We start from the raw sequence: 17,495 nt of genomic DNA, 5'->3' as shown, positions 1-17,495 counted from the left end.
AATTATGATCTTGCTTTCATTTTGCTTAAATGATTTTTTTAGCAACTGATTATTCAGTAGTTGCAAAAACCTGAAGATTAGTACTTTGCCTCCTGAAAGCAGGGTTTTAAAGTTTTCTCTGATTTTATAAAGTAATGATTGCTGATTCTGTGGCTCTTGTGCTAGCATCTGCTAAAATCATGTTGAAACTCAGCTGAATGTTAGAAAAGGCAAGATGATCAGATTGGTGTCATTTTAAAATTGGATATTCTCTAACTTCTCAGAGCTAGAAACAAGTGCTATATTAGTAGTATGGGGAAAATGGAATGCTGGGACTTCTCTATTATATTTAATATTTCTTTCTAGTCTTTTCTGGTTTGTGTCAGCTATTACTGGTCTTGGGAACCAAATGTTGAGTCAGTATATATTTCTTTCCTTGCTTTAACTACTGGAGTGATGGGAAAACATCCTTCAAAAGTACAGAATCCAAACCTAGTCAGTCAAAAAGAAGTGTACTCTTTTGGAGGAGTGGTGATCTCTGGGGTCATAGAATATTCTTTTAATGACTCCCTCTTGTTAGGGAGAGAGAGGGCTCCATCTAGAGCCTATCAAACATGCTGTCAGCATCAGTTAGAGGGGGAGAACTCAAGAACTGTACCAAGTGTTCTCCAAGAGCGTAGTATGCTTCCTTTTGTAATAATGTCAGGTCTGGTAAGATAAGAATTCAAGCTTAATAGTGCGTGCCCACTATGCCAAGTGACTTCTGCCAGACTAGCTCTAGATACGGTAGTAAAACTAGTGTTTGACTAGAAGTTTAGCTCTTTTGAGGCTTGTGTTTAGAAAATTTGCTGTACTGCACATGCTCCCTTCTAAATTTGAGATGGAGTGTGGTGGACATCATTCCTTTGTATGTTTGATCCACAAGACACTTTAACACAGCATAATTTACCTTATATTAATTGTAATTTTATTGACTAAAACTCGTTTATTTCAGAGGATGGAGCAGTTGCATCCCCTGACATAGGAGACATGTCTCCTGAAGGACCTCAACCTCCCATGATCCTCTTACAGCAGCTTCTGACAGCTGCTACCCAGCCATCACCTGTGAAAGCAATATTTGACAAACAAGAGCTTGAGGTACAATCAGTGTTCTTTCCTCATTTAAAACTTTCTACTGAGCACTCAAATTCAAATTCCCATTGATGACTCTTACTTCTCATTTTTCAAAGATTCTGTAAATGAAGCTGAACATTTACTGATGTACAGTACATATAGATTGCTAGTTCTACCTAGACTTCAGTGTGTGTTTACTTGTCTTCGCTTAGGCTGCTGCTTTGGCAGTGTGCCAGTATCTAGCTGTGGAGTCCACACATCCTTCCACTCCACTGTTCGAAGACTGTAGCTCCAGTGAGGCCACAACACCTGTTACAGTGCAGCATATCCGACCTGCAAAAGTGAAGAAACGCAAGCAATCTCCCATTCCACCCCTCCCTATTGTAGTTCAGCTTATGGAAATGGGATTTCCTAGGAAAAATATTGAATTTGCACTGAAGTCGCTCTCAGGAACCTCCGGAAGTGCTTCTGGATTACCAGGTATTTTACATACATTAATAATTTCCCTTCTTCCCCATAACATTAACAGACTAGAATGCTACTAGTACGGAGAATTTAAACTTCTGTATGACATACCAAAGGAAGCCCATATTAATTTGGTTGGCTTATTGTTTTCTCCGCTAGGAGTGGAAGCCTTGGTTGGTTGGCTGTTGGATCACCCTGATGTCCAGATTACTGATCTCTCAGATGCTGATACTGTATCTGATGAATATTCAGATGAGGAGATGGTAGAAGATGTGGAAGAAGCTGAGGCTGCTTGTCCTGTCGTAAGTATTTAGTCATTCCAAAATAAATTAAAAATAAAAAATTAATGGATTAAAAAACATGATACATAGATTGCAAGATGTGGAATTATATCCTTCACTTACAAATTACAAAGGGTGTCATGCTACCCCCATCAAATCTGTTCATCGACAGTTTTAAGTTTTGAAAGACCTGCATCTATAGCATTTCACTTGGCTTTTTTCTTCAATACTGAACTGGAGACCATAATTACTGGTCAGATGTTTCTCATAGGAGACTATACCTGTGAATTTTTACAATAGACAACACACTTCGCTTGTGCATTAACAAGCATTTCAGTGCCACTAGTGTGTCGGATAGTTCAGGCTTCAGGAATGATTTCAAAAATTCTGTTTAGCCTTTTTTGGAAACTACATCAACCTTGACTGAGTTTGAAGTTTAGACATTTTTAAAGTGTCTCTCCTTCTACCCCAGTGATTTGAAAAATAAAAGTATGATACTTTGGCTACTCAAAGCATGACTTGAATGGCACTGAAAGCCACAAGTGAAATCACTTAATTTTTTAGTTTATAAAAACTATGGCTTTCAAAGGCAAAGACAATAAAGTGGCCTATCAAACTAACAATGTCACCAGTAGCAGTTCTGAATATGAATTGCACTATTTTTCTATACACTTTCAGGCAACCTAAATCTGTGTATCAGAGGTTATATCAGTAAATAGCAGTCAAGAGGAATATCTGCAGTATTCTTGGTTTCCTCAGATTCCTGTGTCTAAGATGTACTGGCATGTGATTGATTTCATAATCACAATAGGAAAGGATGCATACTATTTGGGAAGAAGAAAAGCCCTGAATTTAGTGGTAAATTATCCAAATTGATAACCTGAGCAAGTTTATAGTTCTAGATTATCAAGATTTAGTAGGTGGCTTAAATTTAAAAGCTTTGTTTGCTCCTACTCCTCCCCCCCCCCCCTTTTTTTTTCTTTTTGCATAGTTTTTGTAATAGTAACTCTTTTTGGCTTGCTTCAGGAGTCCTGGAAACTTGCTATTACTCAGCTTGCCCAGTTATTCTGGGTACTAAGCCATAGTCTCAAGTGCAGCAGACCATAAATGCTAGCCCTTTAGTGAGTTGAATCACAGAGTTATCCTGTTTCTTTGTTCTTTATCTTCACTGTCCCTGCTAATGTGCTTATTTCTCTCCACTGAAAGCAACTACACACTTCTAAAATGTCCGTGTTTGCTGTGTGTGTTCTTTTACAGTCTAGTGGTGCTGTTGTTACAGAGAGCCAAACTTATAAGAAACGAGCTGATTTCTTAAGTAATGATGATTATGCCGTGTATGTGCGAGAGAACATTCAGGTAAGCATGGTGGTGAAAGCTGTGTGGAATGTAACTTTTCTCTAAGAGCTCCTTTAACTGCAGGCTTTATGGGATTTTATGATCCTGTTTTATCTAGGTGGGGATGATGGTTAGATGCTGCAGGACCTATGAGGAAGTTTGTGAAGGAGATGTAGGTAAAGTAATTAAATTGGATCGAGATGGACTACATGACCTCAATGTGCAATGTGATTGGCAACAAAAGGGTGGCACTTACTGGGTCAGATATATCCACGTTGAGCTTATAGGTGAGTTGAATATTCATTAACTGCTGTTTAGTACAGCGGTGCCCAGACTTTTCCTGTTGCGCCTCCCCTTACCAGCAATGGAATGTGTCCGTGCCCTCACTCCATTACTTCACAGTTGGCTCAGCAAAGTAGCTTGGGTTAAGGGAGGAGCAGAACTGGATATGGGGAATGGAGGCAGAGCAGGGGGTGGCATGGAGCTGTGGCTGGGGCTGGAGCTGGACAGGAGGTGGAGTGCAGCAGAGGCCGAAGCTGGGTTTTGGCTGGGGCTGGAGTGGAGCTGTGGCTGGGGGTGGAATGGAACTGCAGCTGGGGTCTGAGCTGGTAAGACAGCAGAGCAGGGCTGGGTGGCACTCTTTCCCCACGCCCAGTTGGGGCTGGTCTGGGCCCTTCAGTATGTCATCCCCCTCCCCGCCCCCCGAACATTTGGAGGGTGAGTCCCACTGGTCTAGTAACTATCTGTACAGTATGCCAAAGGAGAATGCAAGCTTAAAAAATAACGTGCTTATTTTTTAAACTTTTCTAGGATTCCCACCACAGAGTTCTCCTTCTCACATTAAGATTGGTGACAAAGTGCATGTGAAAACCTCAATTACTACACCCAAATACAAATGGGGATCTGTTACTCACAGGAGCGTGGGGGTTGTAAAAGGTAATGTAGACTTCCAAAAATGAAAAAAAATTCACACATTTTAAACTATATGGATGATATTCTTGCTTTATAAAGTGAAAGGAAGAGAAACTTTTGGCACAGCAGCAGCTGTGGAAGACTATAATGATTAGAGACACTATAAAGACTTTTTGATGTTGTTGCCCAGTGTGAGCTGGAAACACAAATGCTCTTCTGTCCCCTTTTTGTTAAAACTTTGATCTGCGTTCTCAAAGGTACTTATACACCCCCATACACCAGTTTTAATGTGTAACACACCCAGTTCCAGTAGAGCTTCCCCAGCTGTGGACACTCACTAGGTTGTTGTGTTTGGAGCCCACTTCGGTAGGACCTGTGCGCTCTTGAAACATGAACAGAGTCAAGGCACTGCCCTTGGCTGGGGTCTCAAGACAGGCTCTCTCAGAGTGCAGATCCTTTGTCTAGCACCTCTTCTGAGAAACGAGATCCTGTGGTCCAACTACCTAGCCCTTGGAACTTCTGCGGACTCCTCAGAGCTTTAGAACACACAGCCAGAACTCATGTCGTGTGGGTGCTCAGGGGTTACAATTTAACTCTTCATGGGCATGTGACCGTGAAAGCCAACAGACACACACATAGGTAGATTTTGCACAGGATTCTAAACACCATTACTCTTTACTTAGCCTCATGAGCGACACACAGATCTAGACGAAATAATAAACACAATTATACACATTTTGCTATCTGTTTCTTCATCTACGTCAGAGTTCTTTGAGTGATGGTCCCTGTGTGTATTCCATACTTGGGATACCCATGTGCCTGAGTCCAGAATTTTTTTGCAACCAGTGTTGGTTGGCTCACACATGCAACATAGCTCTCCTTGTGCTCTAAACCGAGGACATAAAAGGTGGTGCAGGCCAATACATCTCCAGTTCCTTCTTACTGCTTTATGGTTTGAGTCAGAATCTTTGGTGTCTTTGGCTCCCTTTTTTTATACTGCATCATTGCTGTAAGCTATTGTATATAGTTAGTTTTTTGTAGTTTTCGTAGTATAGTCTAGCATAGTATAGTTAGCTAGTGCTTTCCCCCATTTTCTTCCCCACCCGGGGACTTCCTCCTGCGCAATCTTGAATTATATCCAGGGTCCTGGGATTCAAAAACTCTATTTCCTGCCCTCGCTCCTTTTGGGTGAGGAGTGAATATCAATATTGCCTGGGTGAGATTCATATTTCTGCCAGTTGCAGCATCTGCTACTCTTTTCCCCGCCAGAATTTGAGGGTGGGGAATGGCTGGCATCTGATGGGCAATTCCTATGAGAAAGTCCAGTGGGCAACCAGTGTTCTGCTCAGCCTTCTGCAGGTGTCTGGATCAATCATGAAAAATTCACATTGACAACCACGAGTCACTGGACTCGAGCACAGCAAGAGGTTTCAGGCCCTGAGTGCTCTCATACATCAGGTCACTTTCAGACCCAGAACATCAATGAGAATTTACCTTTCCCTCCTCAGCCACTTGGCCTCATGCACACACATGACACTGTTTGCCAGGCTTCATCTTTGTTGCCTACCAGACAGGTTTCTCTCCATGTATTCCACCAAAGAAGGACAACATAAAAGGCAAAGTTGCAGTTCCGCTCAGAGTATTAGACTCTCGTCTGGTGCAAAAAGGGTTTGGTAGAAGAAGAAAGGGTAGGGATCCATTTCTTCACACTGACTCTGGAGGCAACCATCGTTAGCTACACCTCCCTCTTGGGTTGGCTCACATGAGTGATCATATGGCACAAGGTGTTTGGACCCTGTGGGATTCCATAATGCATATCAATTTACTAGAACTCTGGGTGGTCTATCTAACCTGCAACACCTCCCTCCCACTCATCTGATCCTGACATGTCCAAATAATGTCAGACAACATAAAAATGGTATTTTATATAAACAAGCTGGGAGGAGCAAGATGTTTCCATCTGTGTACAGAGACGGTCACCTTGTGAAATTTGTGCATCTACCATCATAACCTTAGCAGCAGCATATTTATCAGAGGTGCAAAACTCCTTAGCAGACATTCTTCTGCAAATCATGAATGGGAGAGTCATAATTTGATACTCATGTCATGGAAGGGTCTCTGGGGTATATCTTCCCTCTCATTTCATTGATGCCACAGGTTCTACTGAAGATCTGCCAGTGGATCCAAGAGCTCCAGTTATCATGATTGCATCCAACTGGCCAAGACCTTTCTGGTTTACGGTTCTGCTGAAAGTTTCAGTTCAACCACCCACGAACACCCCGTATTGCCGTACCATCTAACACAGCATAGGGGCAGTTTCAGGAATCCCAATTGAGGCCACTGCAACTCATAGCCTGGTATTTGGATGGGCATCGGAAATAGAGTGCTCATGTTCCAAAACAGTGCAGTCTGTTATTAACCAAAGCAGAAAAGACTCTACGAGAAGCTGTTACTCAGCAAAATGGAAGTGTTTCTTCTCTTGAGCTCAGCAATGCAACTTGTTGCTCTGATAACTTAGAGTACATACTTACCTCTTAAGTCTTAAGATTTCATGATCAGTTCTCTGCGTGTGTATTTAGCACACTTTCCATTCTCCAGTGGATACAACGTTTACTCATTCTGACACAACTAGGTTTCTGAGGGGGCATTCTCAGATGCTTTCCACCTTTGTAGTTCGCATCTGACTGGGACCTCAGTTTTGGTCTGTCGTTTCTCACTAAACTTCCCTCTAATCACATGCTCTATGACATATCTGTTTGTGAAGGTGGCCTTTCTAATAGCTGTAATGTCAGCCAGTAGAGTCAGTGAGCTGGAAGCACTCATGGCTGACTCACGATATACTACCTTCTATGAAGAAAAGTTCTCATTATGACTCCACTCTAAATTGATTCGTAAAGTAGTTTGTTTCATATCAGTCAGGTAATCCACTTACCAGTATTTTTTCCAAACCCACGTGCCTCAGCTGAAGAGAGATGGCTGCATTCTCTGGACGTCCAAAGGACTTTGGCCTTTTTATCTACAAAGAACAAAGAATGCTAGGAAAACACCTAAACTATTTGTGTCCATAGTAGAGCGATCAAGGGGTTAAGCTGTACTGATGCAGAGACTTCAGAATGGGTCTCGGGTTGTATTACTCTATTACCAACTAGCTTGTATTCCCCCTCCGGAGGGGTTGAGGTACTCCTGGGGGAATTCTACACCAAAAAATTAAAAATTCTGCATATTTTATTTGTCAAAATAACATTATAATCATGCCAGTTTCAATTATTTTGGTAACTTATTTCAAAATACCTGTCAGCAACAATGTCTGTAAACATACAGAGACAAAAAAAATTATTCCATGAATAGAAAGTTAAGGAAACCCCTGTGTCAACCCATTTCTCTATCCCTTCCCCTCAGAGCCCAGCAGGGGTCCAGACATCTAAACCTTCTGCCCCCAGAGCCCAGCTGCAGGGCACCCTCTAGGCCAGACACTCGCACCCGTTCTCTAACCCCCAACCATCAGAGCCCAGCTGTGGGGTGCCCCCTAGCGCAGATACTCACACCGCCTCCCTCCCAGATCCCAGCTGCTGCCCCCCCCCCCCCCCCCCAGATGCTCACACTCCCTCCACCTGAGACCCTAGCTGTGTTCCCCCTCAGAGCCCAGGGATCCAGAGGGAGAGAGTGCCTGATGCTAGGTCCCAGGCTTGTACGAAGATTCCTGCATGCCACCTTCAGGGCGTGCTGAGAACTGCGCCTGCCGGGAACTCTCCAGCTCCTCCTCCCCTTCCTCCCAGCAGTGTCTTCTACTTGCGAGCTGGGTTCTGCCAGGTCCAGCAGCCCCTAGTGGCAGCCAGCAATTCTTCAGTCCATTTCTGTGGGGGGGAAAAGGAAATTCTGTGCAAAAAAATTAATTTCTTTGCAAATTCTGCATGCGCAGTGGCACAGAATTCCCCCAGGAGTAGGTTGAGGGCTCATTCCACTAGAGGGCAAGTTACTCACCTGTAACTGGAGTTTCTTCAAGACGCATGGTCCCGATCTGTATTCCACTACAACCCTCCGTTGCAGATTGTTTGAACTGTGGTAAATATGCAAAACTGGAGAGGCATTGGCACACACTGCCCTTTATGCCTTTGGTTGGGAGCACGAGGAGAACTATGGTGCGCATGCAGGACAACGGATGCTAATTGCAGAAAATTCTAGACTCAGGCACGTGGTGCGCATGTGTACGCACAAATGGAATACAAATAGGGGCCATGCATCTCAAAGAACCTCCAGTTCCAGGTAAAGTAACTTCCATTTCTTTGGGCTTGGGCAGAGCCCTCTGGGGTGTCCGGGTTCCTTCTCCTGCAGCTCATGGCATTTCTTCAGAATCCATGGAGTCTCTCTTCCTCCATACATCAACTAGCTTTCTCTGACCTTGGCTGGTCCTCACAGGTAAACAGGACTTCACTGTTACAGAAGCATGCCCCTGTCTCATTCCCAAAGTTTCCTTTGTCTGAGTCCTTTGAGTTTGTCCCCCTATCAACAACTACTTTTTTTTCTGCTGCTTGTGATTTTCCACTCTCCTCCCTGCATCTGGAGTTGGAGGAACTACCTTCTCCCAACTTCAGCCAACCCATTGTTCCTAAGACGTTTTCACCTGAATAGGCAACCATTTAAAGTTTAATGACCAATTACCGTCCCTGGTCTAGCAGAGGTGTCCTTCAGCCCCTGTCAGGAATTGGCAGGTTCCATATCCACATAGACATAATCCATGATACAACAATTTCATAACATCAACCAGAATTTATAAGTTGTATATAGATTGATTCCTCATATTGTCACAGCTGATTCTTGAGTTATTTAGAAACATCTCTACAACTTCCTTCATATTGAACCAGAAATATTTTTTCTCTTTAAGCAGGACTTCTCATTATGGGAAAAGTTGAAAATAGGAGCTAGATATTCTCTAACTTCTGCCTGTAGAAGTGGATGACAACATGATAGAGAGTCAACAGATAGGAGGGTTGGATTATGTGAAGGGATAAGATATAACTAATATCATAATAGTGGCTTGACAGAATTTGTTGGTGTTTTTTTTTAATATAATTTCAGTGGATATCAATGTTTTAAAGAAATTTTTTGATTTTATCTATTTAAATTTTTCACAGTTGTGGCAAAGTTTTTTTATAAATTTAAGCATTTTTTTCTATTTTTATCAAGTTTTTAGTTGCGGGAAATTTTGACGAAGTCAGACAAATATTTAATGAGAATAGGTTTTTGAGATTCAAAATGTTAGTTTTATAACCATTAAAACACAAATTGTCAACATCATGTCAAAATATACAAAGTAAATATCCTTAAATCAAACTCTTAAGTTCTCAAGCATTTTTCTTTCTTTGCCTATCAGTATATTTTGATTATTGATGGAAATAATTTTTTTTGCTGGTTTGTATGTGTACAGTGAAATTGATATTTACTGATATAAATTTAATCCTTCCAAGCATAGTCATGTCGTTTGTCTTTCCTGATATTCTTTGACAGGTTTCAGAATAGCAGCCGTGTTAGTCTTTTTGATATTCTTTGAGAGGCTCATAAAATTTCTAAACTTTTCAAGTTAATGTGTCCATTAGGAAAAATAGGTAACACAAATATTGTTTCGAATAATGTCGTGAAGGAACAAAGCTAGACCACAGTGCAAATGTTAAATAAGTAAAAGCTGGCAAAACATTTAAATAATTTTTATTTTTGATTGCTGTGACTAGACAGATGATTCCATTGAAATAAAGATGCATTCTGAAATAAATCCTAACCTCCTAGAAGGAATCGCTTATAAAAAGCTATTTTGGCGAGTAGACTGTAGCCATTTCTAATTCATTTTTTAGCTATTTTCACAAAATTATCTGTGTCTGCATGTTTTGTCACAGCTTTTAGTGCCAATGGAAAAGATGTCATCGTAGACTTCCCTCAGCAATCTCACTGGACTGGTTTATTGTCAGAAATGGAATTGGTCCCCAGCATTCATCCAGGGGTCACGTAAGTTAGTTTTCATTTCTGTCATTTCTTGAACCACTTGGCATGTAACTTTAGTATCATAACTGAAATTTCTTAGATAAGTATAATAGAAAACTGTGTGCAGTTTTGTTCACGAGCTGAAGGGGCGGTGGAGGGAAGGAAAAAAGAAATGTCTTCATTCATGAATGCTGTTACAATAAATTCTGTGCCATGAGAATCTATGTAACAATATATTATATCTTATAATTTTTTCAGATCGACCATATTAATTGTCTCTTTGTTAAAATCAGGTGTGATGGCTGTCAGATGTTTCCTATCAATGGGCCTAGGTTCAAATGTAGAAACTGTGATGACTTTGACTTTTGTGAAACCTGTTTCAAAACCAGAAAGCATAACACCCGGCATACTTTTGGCAGAATAAATGAACCAGGTATATTTCAAAACTAGAAATGGGTGACATTAATTTAAAATGCATTAAATACCTCTTGAAATCATGCTTTTAGGCTTAATTTTATTACATTAAGAAGTTTAACATTGTAACTAGCTTACTAGGAAATGAATTGTTTGGTACAAATTAGGACCTTATGTTGCAGTTTTGTACTGAATGAATCAGAATGCCCCTTTAAGCTTTTCTGTGGGTAATGCTGCGTGATTAATTTTGATAGGATCTTGAGTAAAAACATTTTAAATGGCTCATATTTGTGTGTGTTAAATGATATTTGAAGTAGTGTCAAGTGACAGTTACTCCGTGTTATGTCAGAATTGAGTTTGCAACTAGAGTGGGAATAAAATGAAACACCGACTTTATTTTACTGCCCTTCCTGCCAATCCAAACGTGTATAGCTCCTTGATGCCATCAGATGAAGATAGTGCACCTAGGTTTTTTTGCAGTTCCTCTTCAAAAGGAGCATGCCAGCTCAGCCCTTAATTGCTCTAGAACAAGATTTTGACCTTGAAAATGGGTGGAGGTTATTCCTCTGCATGGTCTGGAGACTATTCAGTGGTCTGAGAAGCAGGGACACCCCTTCCAGGGACCAATCTGCTGGTAATCCACTAAAATATTTTGCTTCTGAAGCAGGAATAGGCACACAGAGCACTTCTGAGCTTCTCTGTTCCTGATTAATATTACTACTGGGATCTACAATGAGTTCTTTTCTTTTTAGATTTTTCTTCTCTCCTCTTCTCCCAGATTCAGTCTGATCTCATACCGTTTGACTTTGCCTTTCTCCTTCCTCCCACCTGTTTCTGAAGTGTTGCAGATTCTCAGGTCAGCCAGACCTTAATGTTTAATGACATATGATCTTTCCCTCCTTCACATTTCCAGGCCTAGGGTGGATGTGGAGGTGGCTAAAGCAGATTCTCTGTTGATAATCACTAACGTCCAATGGACGTGAAAGGACGGGTAGCTCATTAAAAGATAAGGCCCCCAGAGGGATCTGACTTCCCTGAACTAGTTCCTTTATGGGGAACCAGTTGAGAGAAGACCTCAGTTCTTCCAAGTACCTCTATGAAGAAGCAGTTGGTTACTATGGTGATGGGAGCTAATACAGAACCATAATATAGAGGGGATCAACATCTATGTATCCTTTGTGTGGATGGAGATGGTACACTATTCTTCAGAAGGGATAAGTGGAAGCTTCCCCCAAACCACTACCATCTCACAGAGGCCTGAGTGGAGTCTTTAGGTGCTACCTCAGTGCCTATATCATCAATGTCCTCAGGAGCCACCATGCAAGACACAGAGATTATATAGACCCAGGAACTCAGCCTCTGCAACATCCACCGCCACTTCATACTCTAAGCCCAGAGGTGAAGAGTTTTTTTTGATGGGACTGTCAAGACCCATGTCCCTTTATTGATGCCTTTTCATTCCTCTATTCAGATGTTTGGCGGAAGTCTTACCCAATTTTCCAAAAACTGGAAGGCACTAACCACAGACTAATAAACTAATTAGAGTTTATCCAGGGTTGTAACTCCTGCCGACAAACCCCCTTTTCGGTTCCTCTTCAGAGACCACTGTCAGAAGGAGATTTTACAACAGGAGGTGAACTTCCTGCTCTTCACGGGAGACATACGAAAGATTTCAATTCAACACCATGGGATTCTGTTCCTCCTTAATCCCCAAGAGGAATGGAGGATGGAGATCAGTTCTCCATCTACTTCACTTAAACAGGTTTATCCAATAAGTAAAATTCTGCATGATATCTGTGGTGTCAGTAATTCCCTTGTTAGAGGAGGGCACATGGCTTTTGTGTGTCATCATGAAAGACACTTTTTCCTATAGATGTCCATCCCAGCCCACTGGAGGTTCCTCAGTTTCCTCTTTGACCATGACCAGTTCAGAGTTCTCCCCTCCAGTCTGGCCACAGCACCAAGGGTGTTTACAAAAGATTTTCAGTGGTGGCTGCTTGGATGAGAAGAGAAGGATTTAGTCTTTCCATGCCTTGGCAACTGTCTTCTCACAGGCGACTCAGAGGTCCACAGAGCAACTCATGTTCTGCTCAGTTTTTTACCTACCCTGAGTGTCTGCCGCAGTTACGAAAAATCCACATTGTCCTTCACAAGGTGCATAAACTTCATAGGGGTGACGTTAGACTTGACTACAGCAAGAGCACATCTGCCTCTTGAAAGATTTCAGGTCATGAGCACTCTTGTACACTAGCTCACTATTAGACACAGGACTGAATTGGAACTTGTCTTTCCCTCCTTGGCCACATGGCTTCATGCACACATGTGACACAGACTTCATCTACAGTGCCTACAAGTCTGGCTTCCCACTGTTTACTCACAAGAGAAGGGCACCATAAAGGACAAGGTAACAATTATGCCCAAGGTATTAAGCTCTCTTCTCTGGTGGACAAAACCGGAGAAGTTTCGGGTAGGGATTCCTTTCCTCACACCAACAACTGAGGCAACCATCATTACTGGTGCCTACCACTGGGTTGTGGTGTGCACAAGGGCAATCATATGGCACAAGGCATCTGGATTCTGGGAGTCCAGAATGCACATCAGCCTACTAGAACTCAGGGCAGTGTGTGGGGCCTGCAATGCCTTCCTCCCACTCATCCAATCCAGACAAGTTCAGATAATGTTGGACAATATGGCAGTAGTGATTAACATAAACAAGCAAGAAAGAACAAGATCTCTCTCTGTGTGCATAGAGGCAGTCATCCTTTGGAATTGGTGGATCAAACATCGCATAATCATATCAGCTGCATGCTTACCAGGGATGCAAAATCTACCGGAGCAGACATTTTTACCCAAGTCACGAATGGGTAATTCACAGTTTGGTTCTCAATGATGTCTTCACTCAATGGGGAATGCCAGCCTGGGACCTTCTTGCCTCACAGGTGAACAGAAAACTTCCTCAGTGCTGATCCTCAGCAGTCCTGGGCAAAGACTCTTTGGGAGATACCCTCCTGATGTTATGGAAGGGGCGCTTGGGGTGTGCCTCCCTCCAATTCCTTTGGTTGTATGGAAGATCCTCCGAGACAGAGCTAGAGTCATTGTGAGTGTGCTCAACTGGCCAAGACAGTTCTGATTTGTGGATCTATTGAAGCTCTCAGTGTGACCATGCGAGAACATCCCCATGTTGCCAGACCTTCTAACGGTCACACACACCAATCCAGGGCGGCTGCAACTGAGAGCCTGGTATTTGGATGGGCATCGGAGATAGAAGGCTTGTGTTCTAGGAGGGTGCAATTCATCCTTAACCAAAGTAGAAGTCTACAAGAATCTGTTACTCACCTAAATGGAAGCATGTCTCTGCTTGGGCTCATCAAAGCAATTGTCTCTGGACTCCGCCAGAATCAATGGTATCTTAGAGTATCTACTTACCCATAAGTTTTTGGGTTGTGTGCTCAGTTCCCTGAGAGTTCATTTAGCAGCAGACAGTGCTTTTGATACTCCAGTGGATAACTGTACAATCTTCATGCACTGTACAACAACCAGAATTTTGAAGGGGATTCTCAGATCCTTTCTCCCATTGGTGAAATTTGCACCTCAGTGGACTGTAGTTGGGTTCACTTTGTGAAAGTTATACATACAAAATGCATACAACACCAGAGAAGATCGAAAAAAAGTGACTACCACAAAAATGGGCATGAGGACTCATGGATATGTGTAGTGCTTGAAACTATTTTAAATTCATTTTTAAAAGAACTACACTTCAAGTAAGCTGTAGCTCACGAAAGCTCATGCTCAAATAAATTGGTTAGTCTCTAAGGTGCCACAAGTATTCCTTTTCTTTTTACACTTCAGGTTGTGTCCTGTTAATGGAAGTAACATGACCAAACCCTCATGCTTCACTTCCAAATATGTTTTGGGCTTAATAGTCTATCTGATAATTATGCATTTATTTTGAAGTCTGATTTGAATGTTTGCTCTTGTCATAGTATTTTTTTTTTTTAATTAAATGTAATTTTCTTTAACAATAGCTGGTTTATAGTATAACTTTTTGAACTAAATAGGTCAGTCTCCAGTATTTTGTGGGCGTTCTGGAAAACAGCTGAAGAGACATCATAGCAGTCAGAGAGGAATGCTACTGGATGACTGGTCACGAATTGTTAAGAATTTGAATGTGTCGTCTTCTGTGAATCAGGCTTCACGTTTGATTGATGGCAGTGAACAATGCTGGCAGTCTTCTGGCTCACAAGGAAAGGCAAGCTTGAGCCATACTTCTGAATGCTATGCCAACTCTGGCACACAGTTTAAAAAACAAGGTTGTAGTTCATCTTGTAATGTTTTTTATGCACCACCTGTCATCTCAGTGCTACAAATACATTTCATTTAAAGTTTATATTTAGATGTATGTGTTCCACTCTAAATATACTGATTTTTAAGTTTGCTAAGATTTATTCTTCTCAATTGTTTGTAATTCTTGTGAATTATAGAAAAAGGAATGGCAATATAGTGGATAAATAACAGTAAGGTAGCTATTTTTTATTTTGTGGTCAAGGGGATTTTCATTGAATGTGTGACCACTTATTTTCTAGCACTGGATTCGTTTAGAGATTTTCCCTGATGTACTTGTCCACAGACTGAAGATGATAGTTGATCCTGCAGACAGCAGCTACATGCCCTCTCTTGTTGTGGTTTCAGGTACATGAAATTTAACTGTATTCAGAAGTAGAGTTTTTTTTAAACACACTTTTTTTTGAAATGATCAAATATTGATTATTTAACTTGGTAAAGTGTTCAGATAGGAGTGGTATTTCAGTATGTTGGTACGTGGCCTTTAAAATCTGTTTATTTCAATGTTCTACAGGTGGGAATTCTTTAAATAACCTTATAGAGCTAAAGACAATCAACATTAACCCTGCAGACACCACAGTGCCTCTTCTTAATGACTGTATAGAGGTAAGTGAATACTGATTGAGGAGAAGTTATCAGATGATTAAACTGGAAATGTATCTTGCTGTAAGAAGTGTCCATGTGTACCTTTGGTTATTGCATTATTATATTTGATTTTTTTCCCAATATGTTGGTGCTTATAATTAACCACGTCGTTGACTTTTTTGCATAATCACTGTCCATGTGTACAATTACTAGTCTTACGAGTAAACACCAGTGAAATTGTAGGTTTTCAGTTTAAAAGCAAATGTCTCGGAACCAAGCAGACAATACCAGGTTTTTTTCAAAGGTGTGGTTGGAAATACTCATCTCCTGGGTGGCAGAAGCGGAGTGGCTATTCCTGAGCCTAGGGAGACAAATCTGGATTGTGGTCAGGTACTGCAAGAAGAAGGGCAGAAACTTAGTGGTATATTGGAGGTGAGATCATTCCCAGAAATGAAATAATCTAATAGCAAACTTCCAGCATGCTGAGAACATCCATATCAATTAAATTGCCACCTAAATAGGGCAGAAAACTAGGACCTTTGATTTATCTTACAGAATCAACTTCTAAAACGGATGGAACTCAGCAATGCAAAAATCTTAAAATCCTCCATGTTCCATGAACTTATAGACCCAAAAGATTGCAATTACATCTTTTTCTTTAGTATCACAGGTATATTGAGATTGCTATAAAGCAGTGCAGAAGCTCTGGAATAGATTGCAAAATACATGGTCTCAGCATACTGGGGCGTATCCGGGCAGAGGATGAAGATTTGGCTGCAGTCCCTTTCCTTGCTTCCGATAATGAGGAAGAGGATGATGATAAAGCAAACACTGGGAGGTAGGGAACTGGAGGAAAAAATAAACTTATTATCTTAACCTTAAACTAGAAGAACGTGAGCACTGGCTGTGCAACTCAAACGACTGAATTATTTTATTGTGTACTAGAGAAAGGAAAACACCCAGGCTTTAGTTTCAACAAGTTTTATAATGAAGACATTAGTTTCTGTATGTCTTTTGTCTTTCCTGTGTGTATACAGTGATAACAATTTTTTCATAGTTTATTTTGCCGCCTCATGCTGAAAAATGCTTTGATTTGTTAAAACCAGGTAAAATTCCTACTTATGAGTGGTGGCTTTAACTGTATAATATGTCCAATATACAATGTAGAATCCTGAAGTTCTGTGGGTCTCTTGCACTTTTAAAGGACTTTCACTATGCAAATTATTAAAGCATTTCTTTTTATAACAGCTATAAAGTAAAAAGTTAACGTAGTGGTCTCAGAAAATCACAATTGTGAAGCTACACTGAACTTAATTTCACAGAGGATATTTACATTTCAAAATGTAAAATAGGTGGTTAAAATATAAAACACAAGTCAAGGCCTATCAAATGTCAGAGTATATAGGCTGTGGAACTGACATTTTTCTCTTCTTCTCAATGTACTCAGTCTTGTTAGGAAGAAGATGGCAGGGCTGGAATCAGCAGCTACTATAAGAACCAAAGTTTTTGTTTGGGGGCTGAATGACAAAGATCAGTTGGGAGGACTAAAGGGTTCCAAGGTATTGTCTTTGTTGAAAAAGTGTTTGTGTAAAACAAAAATCTCTGAAGTACATAAACCAGATGCTGAATTCAAAGTTTTTAAGGTTCATTATCACACCCCTCCAGGACTAGACATAATGACTTTCCAGGGCTAAAAAAGCATTCTAATGTCTGTCACTGGCAGATTAAGAAATTGGATCTTAAAATTACATATTCAGTTCCAGTTCAATTTTTAGAGCTGCCTTCTTGAAGCAGGTAGCTTCTTACTTGAAACTCCAGCTTTCAAAGGGTAGAAGATTATGCTTGTAACTCTGAAAGATCATAGTAGTCAATAACTTGCAATTGTGTACCATAGGAATGATTGTTGCAGAGGTGCTTAGTTTGTAGATCAGTACAAATTATTTCTACACCAGGAAACTTTCACAGTTTTACAGTGGTGCTGGTTCAGTGATCCAAAGAAAGAAAATGATTTCCTGACCCTTACTTGTATAATCGATTTTAATGAGAAAAGTTATTTGAGTTGAAGTTTCAAGTAAGAGCATCTTCTCAACCTGGCAC

At 40.9% G+C, this 17,495-nt stretch overlaps 1 protein-coding gene across 5 annotated transcripts in view; it reads left to right on the top strand.

The window, feature by feature from the left end:
* The window catches only part of HERC2 (HECT and RLD domain containing E3 ubiquitin protein ligase 2), a 206,705-nt gene that overhangs the window by 117,097 nt on the left and 72,113 nt on the right, over positions 1-17,495 (top strand). For all 5 annotated transcript variants that reach the window (XM_043537697.1, XM_037898783.2, XM_037898775.2 and 2 more), the window contains exons 45-57: positions 974-1,116; positions 1,305-1,572; positions 1,717-1,859; positions 3,096-3,194; positions 3,292-3,460; positions 3,984-4,109; positions 9,974-10,082; positions 10,352-10,491; positions 14,531-14,721; positions 15,056-15,161; positions 15,328-15,419; positions 16,061-16,236; positions 16,846-16,957. In XM_043537697.1, the coding sequence (XP_043393632.1) occupies positions 974-1,116; positions 1,305-1,572; positions 1,717-1,859; positions 3,096-3,194; positions 3,292-3,460; positions 3,984-4,109; positions 9,974-10,082; positions 10,352-10,491; positions 14,531-14,721; positions 15,056-15,161; positions 15,328-15,419; positions 16,061-16,236; positions 16,846-16,957 (1,874 nt within the window). The remainder of the gene's footprint in view (positions 1-973; positions 1,117-1,304; positions 1,573-1,716; positions 1,860-3,095; positions 3,195-3,291; positions 3,461-3,983; positions 4,110-9,973; positions 10,083-10,351; positions 10,492-14,530; positions 14,722-15,055; positions 15,162-15,327; positions 15,420-16,060; positions 16,237-16,845; positions 16,958-17,495) is intronic.

This window comes from Chelonia mydas, chromosome 1 (assembly GCF_015237465.2).
Source record: "Chelonia mydas isolate rCheMyd1 chromosome 1, rCheMyd1.pri.v2, whole genome shotgun sequence".
NCBI classification, from domain to species: Eukaryota; Metazoa; Chordata; order Testudines; family Cheloniidae; genus Chelonia; species Chelonia mydas.
Note: the sequence above shows the minus strand (reverse complement) of the source record. Positions and strands in the feature narration are given on the sequence as shown.